General features: G+C 41.9%; 1 protein-coding gene across 1 annotated transcript; it reads left to right on the top strand.

Moving 5' to 3' along the window:
• Positions 1–622: 622 nt before the first annotated feature.
• atxn1l (ataxin 1-like) lies at positions 623–10,445 on the top strand. The gene is made up of 3 exons (XM_030724894.1): positions 623–759; positions 3,904–5,096; positions 5,666–10,445. The coding sequence occupies exons 2-3, from the start codon at positions 4,026–4,028 to the stop codon at positions 7,100–7,102; spliced, it is 2,508 nt and encodes an 835-aa protein (XP_030580754.1). The 5' UTR covers positions 623–759; positions 3,904–4,025; the 3' UTR covers positions 7,103–10,445.
• Positions 10,446–15,092: the final 4,647 nt, after the last annotated feature.

Below are 15,092 nucleotides of genomic sequence, written 5' to 3'. Positions count from 1 at the left end.
TTAAACCGAGGTTATTATAGTTTGCTATGCCTAAACTTAAAACTATGTGGGTATGAATCAAAAGAAAACATTTTGGAAAAAAAATAAGTGGACTTATCAAAATTATTATAACCAAAATAAAACAAATGTATTTACATTTTGTCAATTTGATCAGATTTCTCAACAATCCCTGGCACTGGTTAACATGTCCACTGAGACCGGGATGACCGGGATGTCCACGTGACTGTAGACAAAATGTTGTGTTTTGTATGTCATACGTATTCTGAACCTTTCACATCTTTCCCCTGATAACATAACTTCCATCATATCATAGTAAACAAAAACATCCCTTACAAATTCACTCTGCTAATGCAGAAACTGATGAAAACAAAGCAATATTAAACCTTTTTTGAACTGAAAATACCCGACACTAACACCTACAGGTACAGAAGAAGCTCCATATTTTTTTGCTTTGATGTGTTTTTATGTTTCTTTTTTTTCCAGCCAGAAAATTTCCGGTGAGTGTCTGTCCACGTGGAATTAAACGTATTATCACAATTTAATATTACTTTTACTTGTACTGTACATGTTTGATAAAAGCCGCGTGCTGGTCGTACTCGTGCACGCCTGCTGTAAGGGAGTAAACGTAGTGACGTCATCGGTGAGCGCCTCTGCTGGCCTTCGAAATGGGCTTGACTCCTGAGCCTTGATTACTTCAGTTGTCCCCTCCGCATATCAACTTTTTAATAAAGAAACTCCTGTTCGCGATGACATTTGAAGGTACGTGCGCAGAACGAGACGAAGCACGGACGTTTATCGGCGGCTCCCCGCGCGCTGCCATCGTACTTTTGAGCAGATGTGAGTCGAGCAGGGCTGGAGTCACTTCATCTAGCTTTAGCCGTGCGGCTAACTAGCCTGAACCTCTGGGCTGGTGCCTACAGATAAATTATAGCGATAAGTGAATGGCCTCGTATAACGTCAGCTACCGTTTAAACTCGCCAACTGCATTTGGCGTCGCTCTGCGAAGTGTCACACTGTCACTTCTTTGTCTTTAAAAGAAGGATTTCTGGTAGCTAGCTAACTTTAGCCAAGTCAGCTAACGGTAAACAGATTTCCCTTGGAGTGAAGCGATAACAGGAAGAAAACTGACTTTTATGGAGTAGATGTTCCTGTATGCAACTTTACACGCTTTCCTGTACAGTTGTGCTGAAAGAAGTCTGGATTCTGGACTTAAAAAAAAAAAAAAAATCTGAGCTCTTCCAAGTTATATGTGTGCTAAATTAGTAAATGTGATGTGGGAGATGCCCAAAAATCTCCCAGCTAGTTACTCCAAAAATCTGTCAGTATGGTTTGTTTTATTCTCTTCTGAATCAGGTTGTGTTTGTATAGTTTCATTGAGGAGTTTAAAATGAGCTGGTATACATTCCAACAGTTATATTTTGAACTTTAAAACTACTCAAGGAGACATGGAAGAGAACAGCTGGATGTTTATCAAGTCGAAGTTTATTTATTGTCAATACCACATATGTGCAGGGCATACAGAGGATTGAAATTGCGTTACACTCAGACCTGAGGTCAAACGGTGTAAACGTAAATCTAAATTTGTACAAAGTACTAAAACTTGAGAAATAAGTTTAAATAAATATAAAACTAATTAGTACACAAAGGCACCTGTGATCTTCTCAGATGCTCTCACAATGCGCTGGAGGGTCCTGCGGCAAGATGCTGTGCGGGTGCCTTACCGCACTGTGATGCAGCTGGTCAGGATAGCCTCAATCATGGCCCTATAGAAAGTGCATATGATGGGGGATGTGGCTCTAGCTCTTCGTAGCTTGCGGAGAAAATAGAGGTGCTGGTAAGCCTTGTTGAGGGTCCAGGAGAGGTTCTCTGTGACATACACACCCAGAAACTTGGTGCTGCTCACCCTTTCTACAGCAACGCTGTTGATGGTCAGAGGGAAATTCTGGGGGCGCACTCTCCTCAAGTCCACAACATTCTCCTCCGACCATCAACAGTCAGATGGTTGACAGTGGGGTGGGGGAATCCGTGAATGTTGCATTTAATTGCAGTGATGTTACTGTATTATAATGTGACTGTAAGAGGAAGTTACTATCCAAAAAAATCCTGCTAAAATTTTGAAAATGGAGCGATAAAGAGTATCTCAGGCAGGAGAAGTTTTTGTGCCAGTTGAATGGTTGACTTTTGCTCCTACAGACAGACATGGTCAGAGACGATTATTAACATTCTTTTTATATCTCCGTGATGAGAGTGACAAATTAGTATAGGGGTACCTTTAAAGTAGACCCGTTTCACTTATTTCCAGCTGAAAATTTTCTCCTACTGGAGTAACTTTGCATAATTCACAGTTCAAAATAATCCTTATTTATCTTGTCATACAGAGGCAAGAGCAGAAAAGTCTGTCTGAAGCCTTAGCTTTTTGCTAACAGGGATTACTTGCACACACACTGACCTGGCCATGTTTAATATGAACATTTACCACTTTAACAGTATATAAATTACCAAAAAAATCTTATCTTACTGATAGAAGTTTCTCTGTCCATCTAGGAGACTGTTTTTCTACCACAGCAAAGCTTTCTTGTGGAGTGCCTCAGGGGTCCATTCTGGGCCCAATTCTTTTCTCATTGTATATGTTGCCTCTAGGGTCGATTTTTAGGAAACATAATATTTGTTTCCACTGTTTTGCTGACGACATCCAGGTGTATATGCCCATCAAACTGAACAGCAGAGATCCATGGGAACCCCTGCTGAACTGTCTAAGTGACATCAAGTCCTGGATGAGAAACAATTTCCTAAAACTTAATGAAAGCAAAACCGAGGTCATATGCTTTGGTAAATTTGACCCCTCAAGCTACTCCTCTGGCACTCCGAGTCATTTGGCTCCTCACTGTCGTGATGCTGTGAAAAATCTGGGTGTCATTTTAGATAGTAGTTTTAAAATGGAGAAGCAAGTAAGTGCTGTTACCAAAATCAGTTTTTACCAACTATTGCCAAGGTAAAACCTTATCTCCCACAGCAGGACCTGGAAAAAGTTATTCATGCTTTTATTACTTCCCGCCTGGACTACTGTAATTCTCTGTACTTTGGCATAGATCAATCATCTGTGCGCCGCCTGCAGGTAGTCCAGAATGCGGCAGCTCGTCTTTTAACCGGTTTAAAAAAGCATGAACACATTACCCCAGTCCTGTCATCCCTTCACTGGCTCCCTGTCCGTTTTAGAATCGATTTTAAGATTTTATTGCTTACTTTTAAAGCCTTAAACGGACTGGCACCTTTGTATCTGTCTGAGCTGCTTCACTGTCACACCCCTGTAAGAGCTCTGAGGTCATCGAACCAGCTGCTCTTACAGAGGCCTAAAACCAGACTAAAACAGAGAGGTGATCGAGCTTTTGCAGCAGCAGCACCAAAGCTATGGAACGATCTACCTCTCCATATTCGCACAGCTCAGACGATACACACATTTAAATCTCTATTAAAAACACATTTCTTTTCCTTGGCATTTGGCTGCAGTGCTACCTCCTTTTAGATGGTTGTTTTATGGTATTTTATGGTACTTGTTTTAAACGTTTTAATTTTTAATTTTCTTATGTTATTTATTGTTCTTAATGTTTTTATTTATTTATTTTTATTTTATTATTTTATTTATTTATTTATATATTTTTATTTTTATTTAGTATAGTCCTTGGGGTTACAGATCTTGTACAGCACTTTGGTCAACGTCGTTGTTTTAAATGTGCTTTATAAATAAACTTGACTTGACTTGACTTGAAAAAAAAGAAATCATAATAAGTCCATTTTAATGCGTTCTGTTTCTAGTTGAGAGTAACCTAACAACAATTATTAAGCACTGATGTGATGAGATGGTATTCTGTATCTTATTTTATTGTATTTTTTTTTTTTCTTCAGGTGGTTTGGTAGATGAGGTGAACCAGGTGATTTCAGAACTGGTTCCTGTGCGGGCTGACTGGCTTGCAAGTTTTGGTTCCTGTGCAGTGCAGTAAAGCTACCGGGTTGTTCTGAGGATAGCAATGAAACCAGCTCAGGAGCGTAATCAGGAGTGCCTGCCTCCTAAGAAGAGGGACCTCCCAATAAGTAACAGCAGCAGTGCAGCTGGAGGGGCAGCGGGAGGTGGGGCTGCACCTGGAGGGGGCAACAGTGGAGGTGGCAGTGCTGCCGGCTGTATTGCAGAAGAGGACGTGGTTTCCATCCAGAATTGTGGAGCCAACAGTGAAACTCAGGGAGGGACCCCATCTGGAGAGTGGCTGCGAGCTCAACCAGGGCTTCATTATGGTGTGGATAATTCTGATAGCATACCAGCAGTGCCCGTTGACCAGTACAGTATGCTCTACAAAGTGGCCCTTCCATCTGTTACCTACTCACCTACCAGTCTTCACCCAGTGTTAAGCCACATTTCTCCAGCCTATACTGTACACTCTCCACTCCTGCAGCATCATCCGGGCCTTCCCTATCCCCCTCTTGGTTATGCACAAATCCCTCATTCTTCTCTCCAGTTTGTCAGCTCCCCTTATGCAGCGGTACCTTACGCGCTACCCCCTGGCTTTGTCCCGGGATCATTAATCTCTCCCTCAGGCACCATCTCTCAGCCCCATACTGTGTCCCATCTGGTTCCCTACCCATCTGTAATACAGGAAGGTGTTGTTTCCCCACCTCCTCAAGCCCAGGTAGCTGCTCATACATTTGCCAAAGTTGCAGCTTCTAGTGGTGTCCCACTGATGCTGCCCTCAGAGCAAGCTGCCCAGCAGCACCTTAGTGCTGTTGGAGTCCTGCCTGCACCAGAGCTTAGCTCTCGAGGGATGCCAGTCTTCTGCCACCCTCAGGGAGCAAGGGCTGGCACTGCCGCCAGAGACTTCCACAGTTCCCAGCAGGAGAATGAATTAGAGATGAATGGAGGGGACAAAGAGCAGGGAGCCAGAGAGGGTATACCAGAATTGGTCTACACTGCCAGAAATGCACGTCTGCCACAGGTTGCAACCAGCTCAGCATCACAGGAGCACAGCCAAGACAAAATCCTGCAAAATCGAAGACTGGAAGAGAGAAGTTCACCTGGTCAGCGCAGCACTCCGGACAGTGACCTTGAGGTGAGACCCAGTAATCACTTTGTTATGTAACCTTTAGTGATAAAGTGGTGATTTAAATACCTCTGGAAATTACTGAAAGTTACAGCACTTAGAATAAACCAAAATTAACAACTGAATAATCCATAAATTGAGCAAATCCAGGGGTGTTAGGTTATATAAGATTGTATGTGACATTGTTCCATGTTTTGTTTTTAACTGTAAACTAAAGTGAAAGTACAAGTGTCACCTGATACAAAGAGAGTCACACCTTTCAATATTGCAAGTAGAGCATGACCAATAGGGAATTCATGTAGATCAAACCATTTTACAGTCTAGCTGTAAAAGAAGTCAGAAGCTCTTTTTCCTGACATCAGTTGTGGTAAGGCATGAAATTTTATGTTGGAGAGTTTGAAGTTTGAGGAATTGGATAGTGTTCATTTGTTGAGCCACTCATATTTTATACTTAGATGTTGCATGCTTCAGAAGAAAAGTGAAGAAAAGTGCCATAAGCAATTTAGAAATTGTTCTGTGTGGTTCTGCAAAATTAAGAGTTGTCGGAATGACTAATAATTTATTTATTCAACTTCCAGGTGCAGCAGGTGGTTGGTCGTTTGGTTTCCTCTAGCCAAAGTGGTATTGGAGCACGGAAAGAGGTCTCCTTTGCTCCCTTGAACCTCTCTCAGGGTGGCCACAGAGCCAGAGATGTCCATGGAGAGAGTCCAAGTGTAATTTCCAGCCGAGCTGCATACACAGCACAGTCAGCGAGTTACAGTGATCACAGAGTCACTGCCCTCCAGCAGCAAACAGGACAACCAGGCCATGCTGTCATGCTTGCTAATGGGCAACCAGTTCTTATTCCCGTGGAGTGTCACCCGCATCAACCAACACAGCAACACTACCCAGGACAGGCAAATGATGCCTCAGCCAGCCATGCCTCTACCACCATGGCCTCCCCTAGCCCAAGCTTTAAAGCCTCTGATTCTTTAGCCAGAGTGTGCCTCCCTGAAAGGGCGGAGCCAAACACTGCTCAGCAGCAGCAGCCTCCAATCCAGCCTACAGCAGATGTGACTCAGGCCTTAACTTCAAGCCTTGCTTCCGCCCCGGCTCCCTGCAACCCATCGCACTTCATGAAGGGGGCAATTATTCAACTGGCTACTGGGGAGCTGAAGCGTGTGGAGGACCTGCAGACTCAGGATTTTGTGCGTAGTGCTGAGGTTAGTGGAGGGCTTAAGATTGACTCCAGCTTGGTGATGGACATCCGTGCCAGCCAGCAGAGACCAGGTCTTGTGTCACTTCATTTTACTGTGGGGGAGCAGCAGAGCAAAGTGACCATCGACGTGCCCCCGGAGCACCCCTTCTTTGTCTTTGGTCAGGGATGGTCATCTTGCAGCCCTGAACGCACAGCCCAGCTCTACGGCTTGGCTTGCCATCATCTACAAGTTGGAGACATGTGTGTGTCCATCACTCTGCAGCAACAGCAACTTCCACCACAACAGCAGAAACAACCGCAGCACCATCCTTCACAACAGCACCAACAACAGAACCTGTCCAGGACTATAAGCAAAGCCAATGCCACATCGGGACCTGGTCACCAGCTTATGGGACCTCCAGCCCCTCAGCAGTCACGGCTGCCATCTCATTTCAGGTTGGACCGCATCCACAGAGAAAGACAGAAGGATGCAGAGAAAGATTTGGTTGATAAAGACGAAGCCACACAAATGGGGGTTGTTGGGCACACCGAGTTGCCCTTTAGACCAAGTAGGACTTCAGGAGAGCATCCAAGGAGCCAGAGCAGTTACCACTTGCACACAGAGGGCTCTGCTTTTGCAGAGGCAGGGATGGGAGCAATGCAAGCTGCACTAGGTGGGTCTCAGAGGCGCTGGTCCTCGCCTGGGCTCCGAAGATACAGTATGAAGGGAGACGAAGGCCCACGCCCTCAGATAATCAGCTCCAGCCACACAAGGCCTTCTTTCATCCCACAGGAGGTCAAACTGTCCATTGAGGGGCGCTCTAATGCAGGGAAGTAGCATCACATTTGGTAGCAACTATAATGAGACTGCCACAAGTAAGAATGAATCTGACAAGGAGAGAAAGAGGAAAAAAAGAGTGTGAATGTATCTTCAGAATGTTTGAGATTTTGCACACCTAAAATATACAAAAACGACCAGATCGTTTTCCTATCTGGTGAGAAGTTCTGAGGTGGTTTGGATGTCACTCAGCCAAAGGATACAGGCGTTTCAGTCTCCAGCCAGGTGAGGTTTTATGGGGACATGAAAAGCTGAGTGGAAAGCATGTAGCTGAAGAAATGCCTACCATAGAGTCCTTACACACTGCATTTCTCTTCCTCCCTCCCTCCTTTGTCGCCACTTCCTCTTAACCATACTTGGAGGTTATCATTGCATTCAAAACACACTAGCTTCCTTTTTGACCAGACTGTCTCATCAGAAGACCATGGACAAAAAAAAAAGTGTGTATCACAGTGAAGCTACCAACTCTGCAGGTCGTGATCTATTACAAAGATCGCAGCCAGGGATTGTTGATCTGCTCCACTCCCAAGATCCTATTTCTATGAAAATCATTTAGCCCTCAAAAAAACAAAAAAAAAAAAAAAAAAGAGTAGAGTTGCTGACATCAGCAGCTCCTGTGGTGATGTTGGCACTGTTGACGCTGTCAGTGTGTTACATTATGCTTCTCCTGCAGGAGTCTGAAACCTCTGCTGTCAGCAGAGATACTCTCTCCCCTATCTCCTATCTGCAAAGATCCTGTCTCAGGCCAAGTGCGGTATGTCCCACTTGTCGTACACATACATAGTGAAAAATCAATCAGCTTGTTTGTTCAGCAATCAATTTCTTCTCCTCAAAAAATGATGCACCATCATACCTTTAGATTTGGGTTCATGCCCCTGATGTAGATTTACAAAAATTCTAAGAGATGTCACACATTCCACTATTCACTTTTCCCACTATTCACTTTTCTCATTATTACGTTTTACTCTGTTCTCACTTCACTTCCTCGTCACCCAAACCAGTCGAGAGAGATGGCCACACCCCTTAGCGGGGTTCTGTCAGAGGTTACTTCTCACTACTGTCACCAAGTCCACGCTCACAGGAATTTGTTAGGTTTCTCTCTAAAATATTGTATGACCTCCATATTAGTTAAATGATTTAATTTCCCTTCCAAACTGATGGCCTCCCATCCTCAGTTTACTTCAGAGCTTTCCCGACCAGCTATTTTAAACTTTGTAATTAAGGAGGAGGCGCTGACTGGTCATCACCAAAGCCACCTGTGGGAATGAGTCAGCAAGATGTTTCTCTTTTACATCGCTAGCTGCACTGCCACCTAGAGCCCAGAGTGGGAGGGTGTAGTACTTTTTTTCTGTGTATGAGTGGGGGCGTGATGTTCTAAACTCGACTTGCTCAGTAACAAGATTAAAGCAATAGTTCTTTTTACATTGTGTGGCTATACTGATGTGTATTGCCCTCTCCCAGGAATCCCTTGTGGGCTGTCATATATATCTATACATGTGCAGTGTGAGAACTCACCCTCCCATCCCTTGACTTTTAAAGGTGCACTTTTTTTTTAGTGCTCATTTTCTTTAATTCAGTAATCCTAGACAAACAAAGCCTTTGGCAGATGTCTCAAGAAGTCTTTGTCAGTGAACCTTCTGGATTCCTCATCTCACTGATGATACTTTATATGGATTTACTGAAGTGCATCTCCAAGAGACGTCTGTCTCGAATTAAGTCGTGATCATCATCAACTTGTTTTCTTTTTGACCTTTTAAAGTGTGTTTTTCTTTCATACTAGGGTATCCTTTAACCAGTGGATCTTAAGATTGTCTTGTGTTGCACATAGCAGATGTCACACATTTATTTCATACTGACCTTGAAATAGGAATAACAGTACAGTAGTTTATTTTTTATAATGAAGGGAATACGTTTGAAGTATTGTTGGCGTTTTGTGGCGAGAGGAAAAAAAAAAACTGACTTGCGTTTCTAAATCTGTTTACAAATTAGCCGAGATAAATGCTGCAGGTTCTTCCTTTGGCTTTCTTACAGGAAAAAAAAATCCAGAAGGATGTAATTGAAAATAAGTGCAATTAGACCATACATAAAATCGTAATCAGACAACATTCCTCATGCAAACATTCCCATCAAAAAGGTTTTTTTTTTTTTTTTTCTTTTAAATTTGATGTGCTCACACAGGAGCATCAGTCGTATGGTTGTTATTGCTGTGTCTGGCTGAAGTGTTGGCGCTGTTGGTGAACTGGTTTGTTTGTGAGGTCCAGGCACTGTTGTGTGTTTCCCTTAGCTCCTTGTGGTTCACTGAACTTCATGGGCTCATGAGACTGGGCCTGGCTCTGCCATTATGAGCAGTTTTAAAGGATGGGTTTCCCTTAAAAACAGTTCTCTTATGGATTTACAGAACTTATTCCTCCTGTCCATACTTGCCTGTACACACCTACAGCTGTCTTTCAGGGAATTATTGTGTAATAGTAATATTGGGTTCCAGGAGTCATATCTCAAAGTTTCACATTAAAATAACCCTTTGAAGAGATGGTTTCACTGAAACAATTGTGCCATATCTGTTTAAAAAAATGCGAGAAAGTGATTATTCAAGTCACTCAAATTCATCTTTAATTTAGTTTGTCGTGTGTGGTTTATTTCAGAAAAAAGTATTAATGATTGTAAGGATGTGGAAAGACTCTGTAACCGTAACCTTACAAGAAGACAATTAGACAAATTTTTGATATTATCACGTGTGAATTAATAACATGTCAGTATTTCTTTTTTTTTAAGCATCGTGGTTATCATCACCACCCACATATGACACACCTTCAAGATACACATTGTGATTTGCAGACTCACTCCTGAAGCCTCATATTAACTTCACCTGATTTTTGTCTCACTCCTGTCGCTCCCTGCGGACGCTGTAGCCATCTGTTGTGAAGAGAGCCGAGTGTAAAAGCAAAGCTGTCGATTTACCAGTCAGTCTATTTTCCTGTCCCTCACATAAGGCCTCGAGCTGTGGATGGTGACTGAAAGAGTGAGATTGCAGATACATGCAGTGGAAATGAGCTTCTTCCGAAGGGTGCTGGAGCTCAGTCATTTAGGAGGGCCACAGAGTAGAGCCGCTACTCCTCAACGCTGGAAAGAGCCAGTTCAGGATGTCTCCTGGGCACATCCTGGTTAAGGTGTTCCGGGTGTGTTCTACTGGGAGGAGGCTGCAACAAGATTACATCTCTCGGCTTGCTTGGGAATACCTCAGTATCCCTCCGGAAGAACTGGCCAGGGAGAGCGAGGTCTGGATGTCTCTATTTACACCGCTGTCCCCACAATCCAAATAAGTGTCAGAAGATGGCTGAATAGATGGATGATCTTTGTGTCTCCTCAATTATGTGTAGAAAGGAATCTTTTTATAGCCAGTGTGGGCAGGAGGAAAGATTTCAATTAATAACCCCCCCCCCCCCCCCTTTTTTTTTTTTTTTGGCCATCTGATGCCACATTGAGTTTTTCATGCTGTAAGCAATATACCTGAAAACATTTCACATAGTCTTTTCTATGCAGTAACCTCAGTATTGTACCCTTCATTGTCTTAAGTACGGCGCTCTAAAGTAGCAGGGCAGGTGGGCTGATGCAGTCATTCTATGCTGATGTGCGGTTATGGCGTTTTTGCTTTAAATTGCCCGTCTTATAGGAATCAAAGCAGCAATTTGTTGTTTTTTTTTTTTTTTTTTTTTAAATGCTCAGTGATCCTCGTAAACGTCTGTTGTCTTGCGATGCCACACACTTTACCAAATCATCAAATGCATGCATTTGTGGAGCATTATCTTGGCACAAGTGCCACTTCACAATTGTGTTTTAGGTCAGGATTCATTTGGCGGCATTTAAATGGTGCAGGCAGTGCCACCTGTGACTTAACTTCCTGTTAATTCTCACAGCAAGACCATCCTGTGCTGGAGCAAGCCTTTTTTTTGTTGTGTTTGCCATCTGCTTTGAGAAGAATCCACTCAAACAAAGATGTCTAATGATCCACATCACTGATAGTCTGTTGCTGTAAGTAATTGCACTAAATGCCCTCCTTTACAGTGTTTGAAATCTGTTGGTAGTTTGAAGAGTTTTGAAATGTAAAGCACACAAAGTCACGGAGAAATCACAGGTTGTGTGTTTCTGTAGATAGATGTATTTTTTGTATAGATAGCTTCGATGATGTGTCGTTAATGCCTTAAATTCTGCTTTGTACAATGTGTGAAATTTAAACGATGCACCAGGTAGGCTCAGTGTCCCCGTTTCAGGTTGTACAAGAGCAAATCACAAATAACAGAAATTAATCTTTAGATGTCCCAAAGGGGGAGGCGATGCACTCTCTTGCGTCTGCGACTTTTTTTTTTTCTTTTTTCTGTTAAGTTTTTAATAGATTCTTTAGGCTCGTATTTAACATTCAGATCCTGTTTTTCCAATATGTGGGAATGGAAAGGAGGCTTTTCTCTGCACCCCCCCCCCCCCCCCCTTTACACAGGAAAGCAAAAGGAGGGCAATCTATTAATGCCTCACATGCATAGACAGATGCACAGTTGTTTTTATTATTGTTGCACAGAACCGTTTTTTTTTTTTTTTTTTACTTTCCCTAGGAATTAATGGTTGTGTTTAGCCTGAGCAGCAGAGGTGGGTTTGGAGACAGGCTGCATAAAGCCAAAACTTATCCATTGGTGGTAAAAAATTATTTTTTTCCATGTTTTGTGATGTTGTTAGATGGAATTTCTATGTGAACTACTTCCTGTTGATCCAGTATTGAACTGCAGTGAATTTAGGATGGTTTTGGTGTCGCTGATGTCGAATTAAATCAGGAGAATAAGAATGGTTAAAACTTTTAAAGAAGTCTGTATTTTCAGATATGACTTTGTACTTTTTTTTTTTTTTTTTCCGCACACGGTGACACTGCTTTTTATGTGACGTGTAACTGAAAACAAAACAAAAAAAAAACGTTTTTAAATGCCTAAATCTGCAAAATATATGCAATTATGTAAATGTAACATTCAATCCTCAAGTATAATCCAGGTTGTATGAACTTTGTATAGTGAGTTTTAATATCGTATGGCCGTACCAATATGTATTGATCTTTATCAGAAGCCTTAGAGTTGTTGACCCAAAGTGCTCCCTTAGAATACCCTACACCTACCTGACTTTAACAAAGCATTACTATCTCTATTTTGTTGCATTTTTATTTGTATCCTTTTTGAATAAAATAGATTTGTACTGTATATTTGTACCTCTCTGTGAACTACTTAGAGTGGTTTTTTTTTTTTTGTTTTCTTTTTTGTTTTGCTGTTTTAATTCTATGTACTTTAAGGACACAAAGATATTGTATTTTTATTGTTACAGCTAACTTGGAGACATTGCATTTATCATGTTTGTTAAGTAAACACAATATAATATAATATATATATATATATAAATATATATACAAATATAAATATAAACAATTATCCAACTTGTGTGCTGTGCTTCTTTAGTCCCATTGTGCATTTATTATTTTAGAGAAACTGGTGGCTTCAGATGCTTACAACTGAAGCGTAAACAACATGGAAGATTTCACCCTGCTAATGCTATAACATATGCTAATGAGATGCAGCCTGTTTCTCATGCCTGATTGGCTTAGCCTAATCATGTGATTATATTGTGCTGTGTGATTGGCTAGATCTACTTGGCCATTATTGACTGAAATGGAGAAAGTGGGGATTCCCCATATCTAGCAACTGACTTAAGTCACTGAACAGCTGGCAGTAGCTAGAGAGTGAGAAACTGGGGAATCCCAAGTTTCGAGGTAAAGAGCCAGTCTATCTATAGTAACATCAATTCTAGGCTGCAACATTATTGATTAATCTGTGGTGCCAAGTTCTGATTGGCTGAGTATTATCTATCATCTTGGTCAAGGACCACTCATGGCCACAAGTAGCACTGGCTATGACTCTTCATTAAGCAATATTAAAGCCATACCCACTGCTCAGCAATATTTCTCAAATGTAATTAACATGATTGCCTAATAATTATAGTGATTATATCAATAGAAAGACATTATGTAATATACACCCTTGTTAAAGAGTGCAGTATATACTTTCTCTAATTTGTTTACCATGAAATTTCTGTCTTCTGTCTGTCTATAAGATCGCGAATACAAGCGGCAGAAATGAGTTTCCTTCGAAGGGTGGCTGGCCTCTCCCTTAGAGATAAGGTGAGGAGTGCGGCCATCCGGGAGGGGCTCAGAGTAGAGCCGCTGCTCCTCCACATCGAAAGGAGCCAGTTGAGGTGGCTCGGGCATCTGATTAGGATGCCTCCTGGCCGCCTCCTGGGTGAGGTGTTCCGGGCATGTCCCACCGGGAAGAGGCCCCGTGGTAGACCCAGGACACGCTGGAGAGATTATGTATCTCGGCTGGCCTGGGAACGCCTTGGGGTCCCTCCGGATGAGCTGGAGGAGGTGGCTGGGGAGAGGGAAGCTTGGGCTTCTCTGCTTAGGCTTCTGCCCCCGCGACCCGGTCCCGGATAAGCGGAAGAAAATGGATGGATGGATGGATGGATGGATGGATGAAATTTCTGTCTTCTAAGATGTGGTTATCAAAATGTAGAAATGTTAAAGATATTAGTCTATTAGAATAGACTATTAGAATATTAGTCTTTAATGATTAGTGTTAATATTGAAAACATTTTTGTAGGAATATGTTTTCATCCATCCATCCATTCTTATCCGCTTATCCTGTTCAGGGTCACAGGGAGGCTGGAGCACATCCCAGCTGCCATAGCCTCCTGAGACCCGAGCTCCTGTTTGCGATGCATTTTTAATTTCTCCTTGATATTTGTGATTAGATGGACCTGATATAAATTAAGCTTACTCTTTGAGCAGGAAGTTGTATTTTGTTACATGGTTGTTACTTACTTTTATGGGAAAAAATGTCCTCAGATGTGGACACTGGGATAATTTTATAGCATAACATAACAAAAACAACATGACTTAAAGTGTAAAACACTATTGAGCAGAATAAAGTATAAGGTGCAGCAAAGCCAAAATGCAATATCCCCATATGTGGACGCAGGGTCTCAGGAGGATAGGGTACATAACACACTTTTTTTTTTTTCTCTTAATGCTTTTAGTTAGAGTTTTGGGCAGAAGTTTACATACACTCATCATGGGCATGATTGTCATGGTCATTTAAGGGCTTTAATTTTTTTTTTTTTTTAACTTTTTTTCCAGGGTGACTTTAAAGACTTTGAAAAACAAGAACTGGGTGCACACTGGTGGTTCTTTAGCTACTTTATGTTCTGCTGCAATGCATGCAAAATATCATGACTTTGTAACGTTTGTTATGTGCCATCTTGACCTGTACTGTGAAATTTATAGCTTTTAAACAGATAAGTGGAAGAGAATGGAAGAAATTCAGTTAGGGTAATATAAAATAACAGTCGCAGGACAAAAGTGCTCATAATACACTGTTAAACAGTATTAGCGTAGTTTCACAACTGTCATGTTCCAAGTAATATAAAATCTCTCAATCAATAATCTCGTCATTTAGACAGAAAGCACAGATATACTTCTGTTAGAACCCTGTTGGGTTCTAACTTTGTTTTGTCCATTTTTTTGCAGGACATTTCTTGTTTATGCAGACCATCATTTCCTGATGGTCTTACAGGCCTAGTGTGTCAGAAAGCCATTCACCTTCACACCTATAGCACGGTGGTTAGACTAACATCTGGAGGGCCTGGGTTCGATTCCACCTCTCTCTCTGTGTCTGTGTGGGTTTCCTCCCAAAAGACATGCAGTTACTGGGGTTAGGTTAGCTACTCTAAATTGCCCATAGGTGTGAGTGTGACTGGTTGTCCCTCTGTGTTGGTCCTGCGACAGGCTGGAGAAACTTGAAATTTCAATTTTCTTCTCCAAATACATTAAAAAACAAACCGAAAAAAAAAAACAAAAGACAAAGAAAATGCAAATAATGCTGCACACCAACATTATAATAAAGTCGAT

The sequence above is a fragment of the Archocentrus centrarchus genome, chromosome 3 (assembly GCF_007364275.1).
Source record: "Archocentrus centrarchus isolate MPI-CPG fArcCen1 chromosome 3, fArcCen1, whole genome shotgun sequence".
Taxonomy (NCBI): domain Eukaryota; kingdom Metazoa; phylum Chordata; class Actinopteri; order Cichliformes; family Cichlidae; genus Archocentrus; species Archocentrus centrarchus.
The sequence above is the reverse complement of the archived record's forward strand: the minus strand, read 5'-3'. Positions and strand labels throughout refer to the sequence as shown.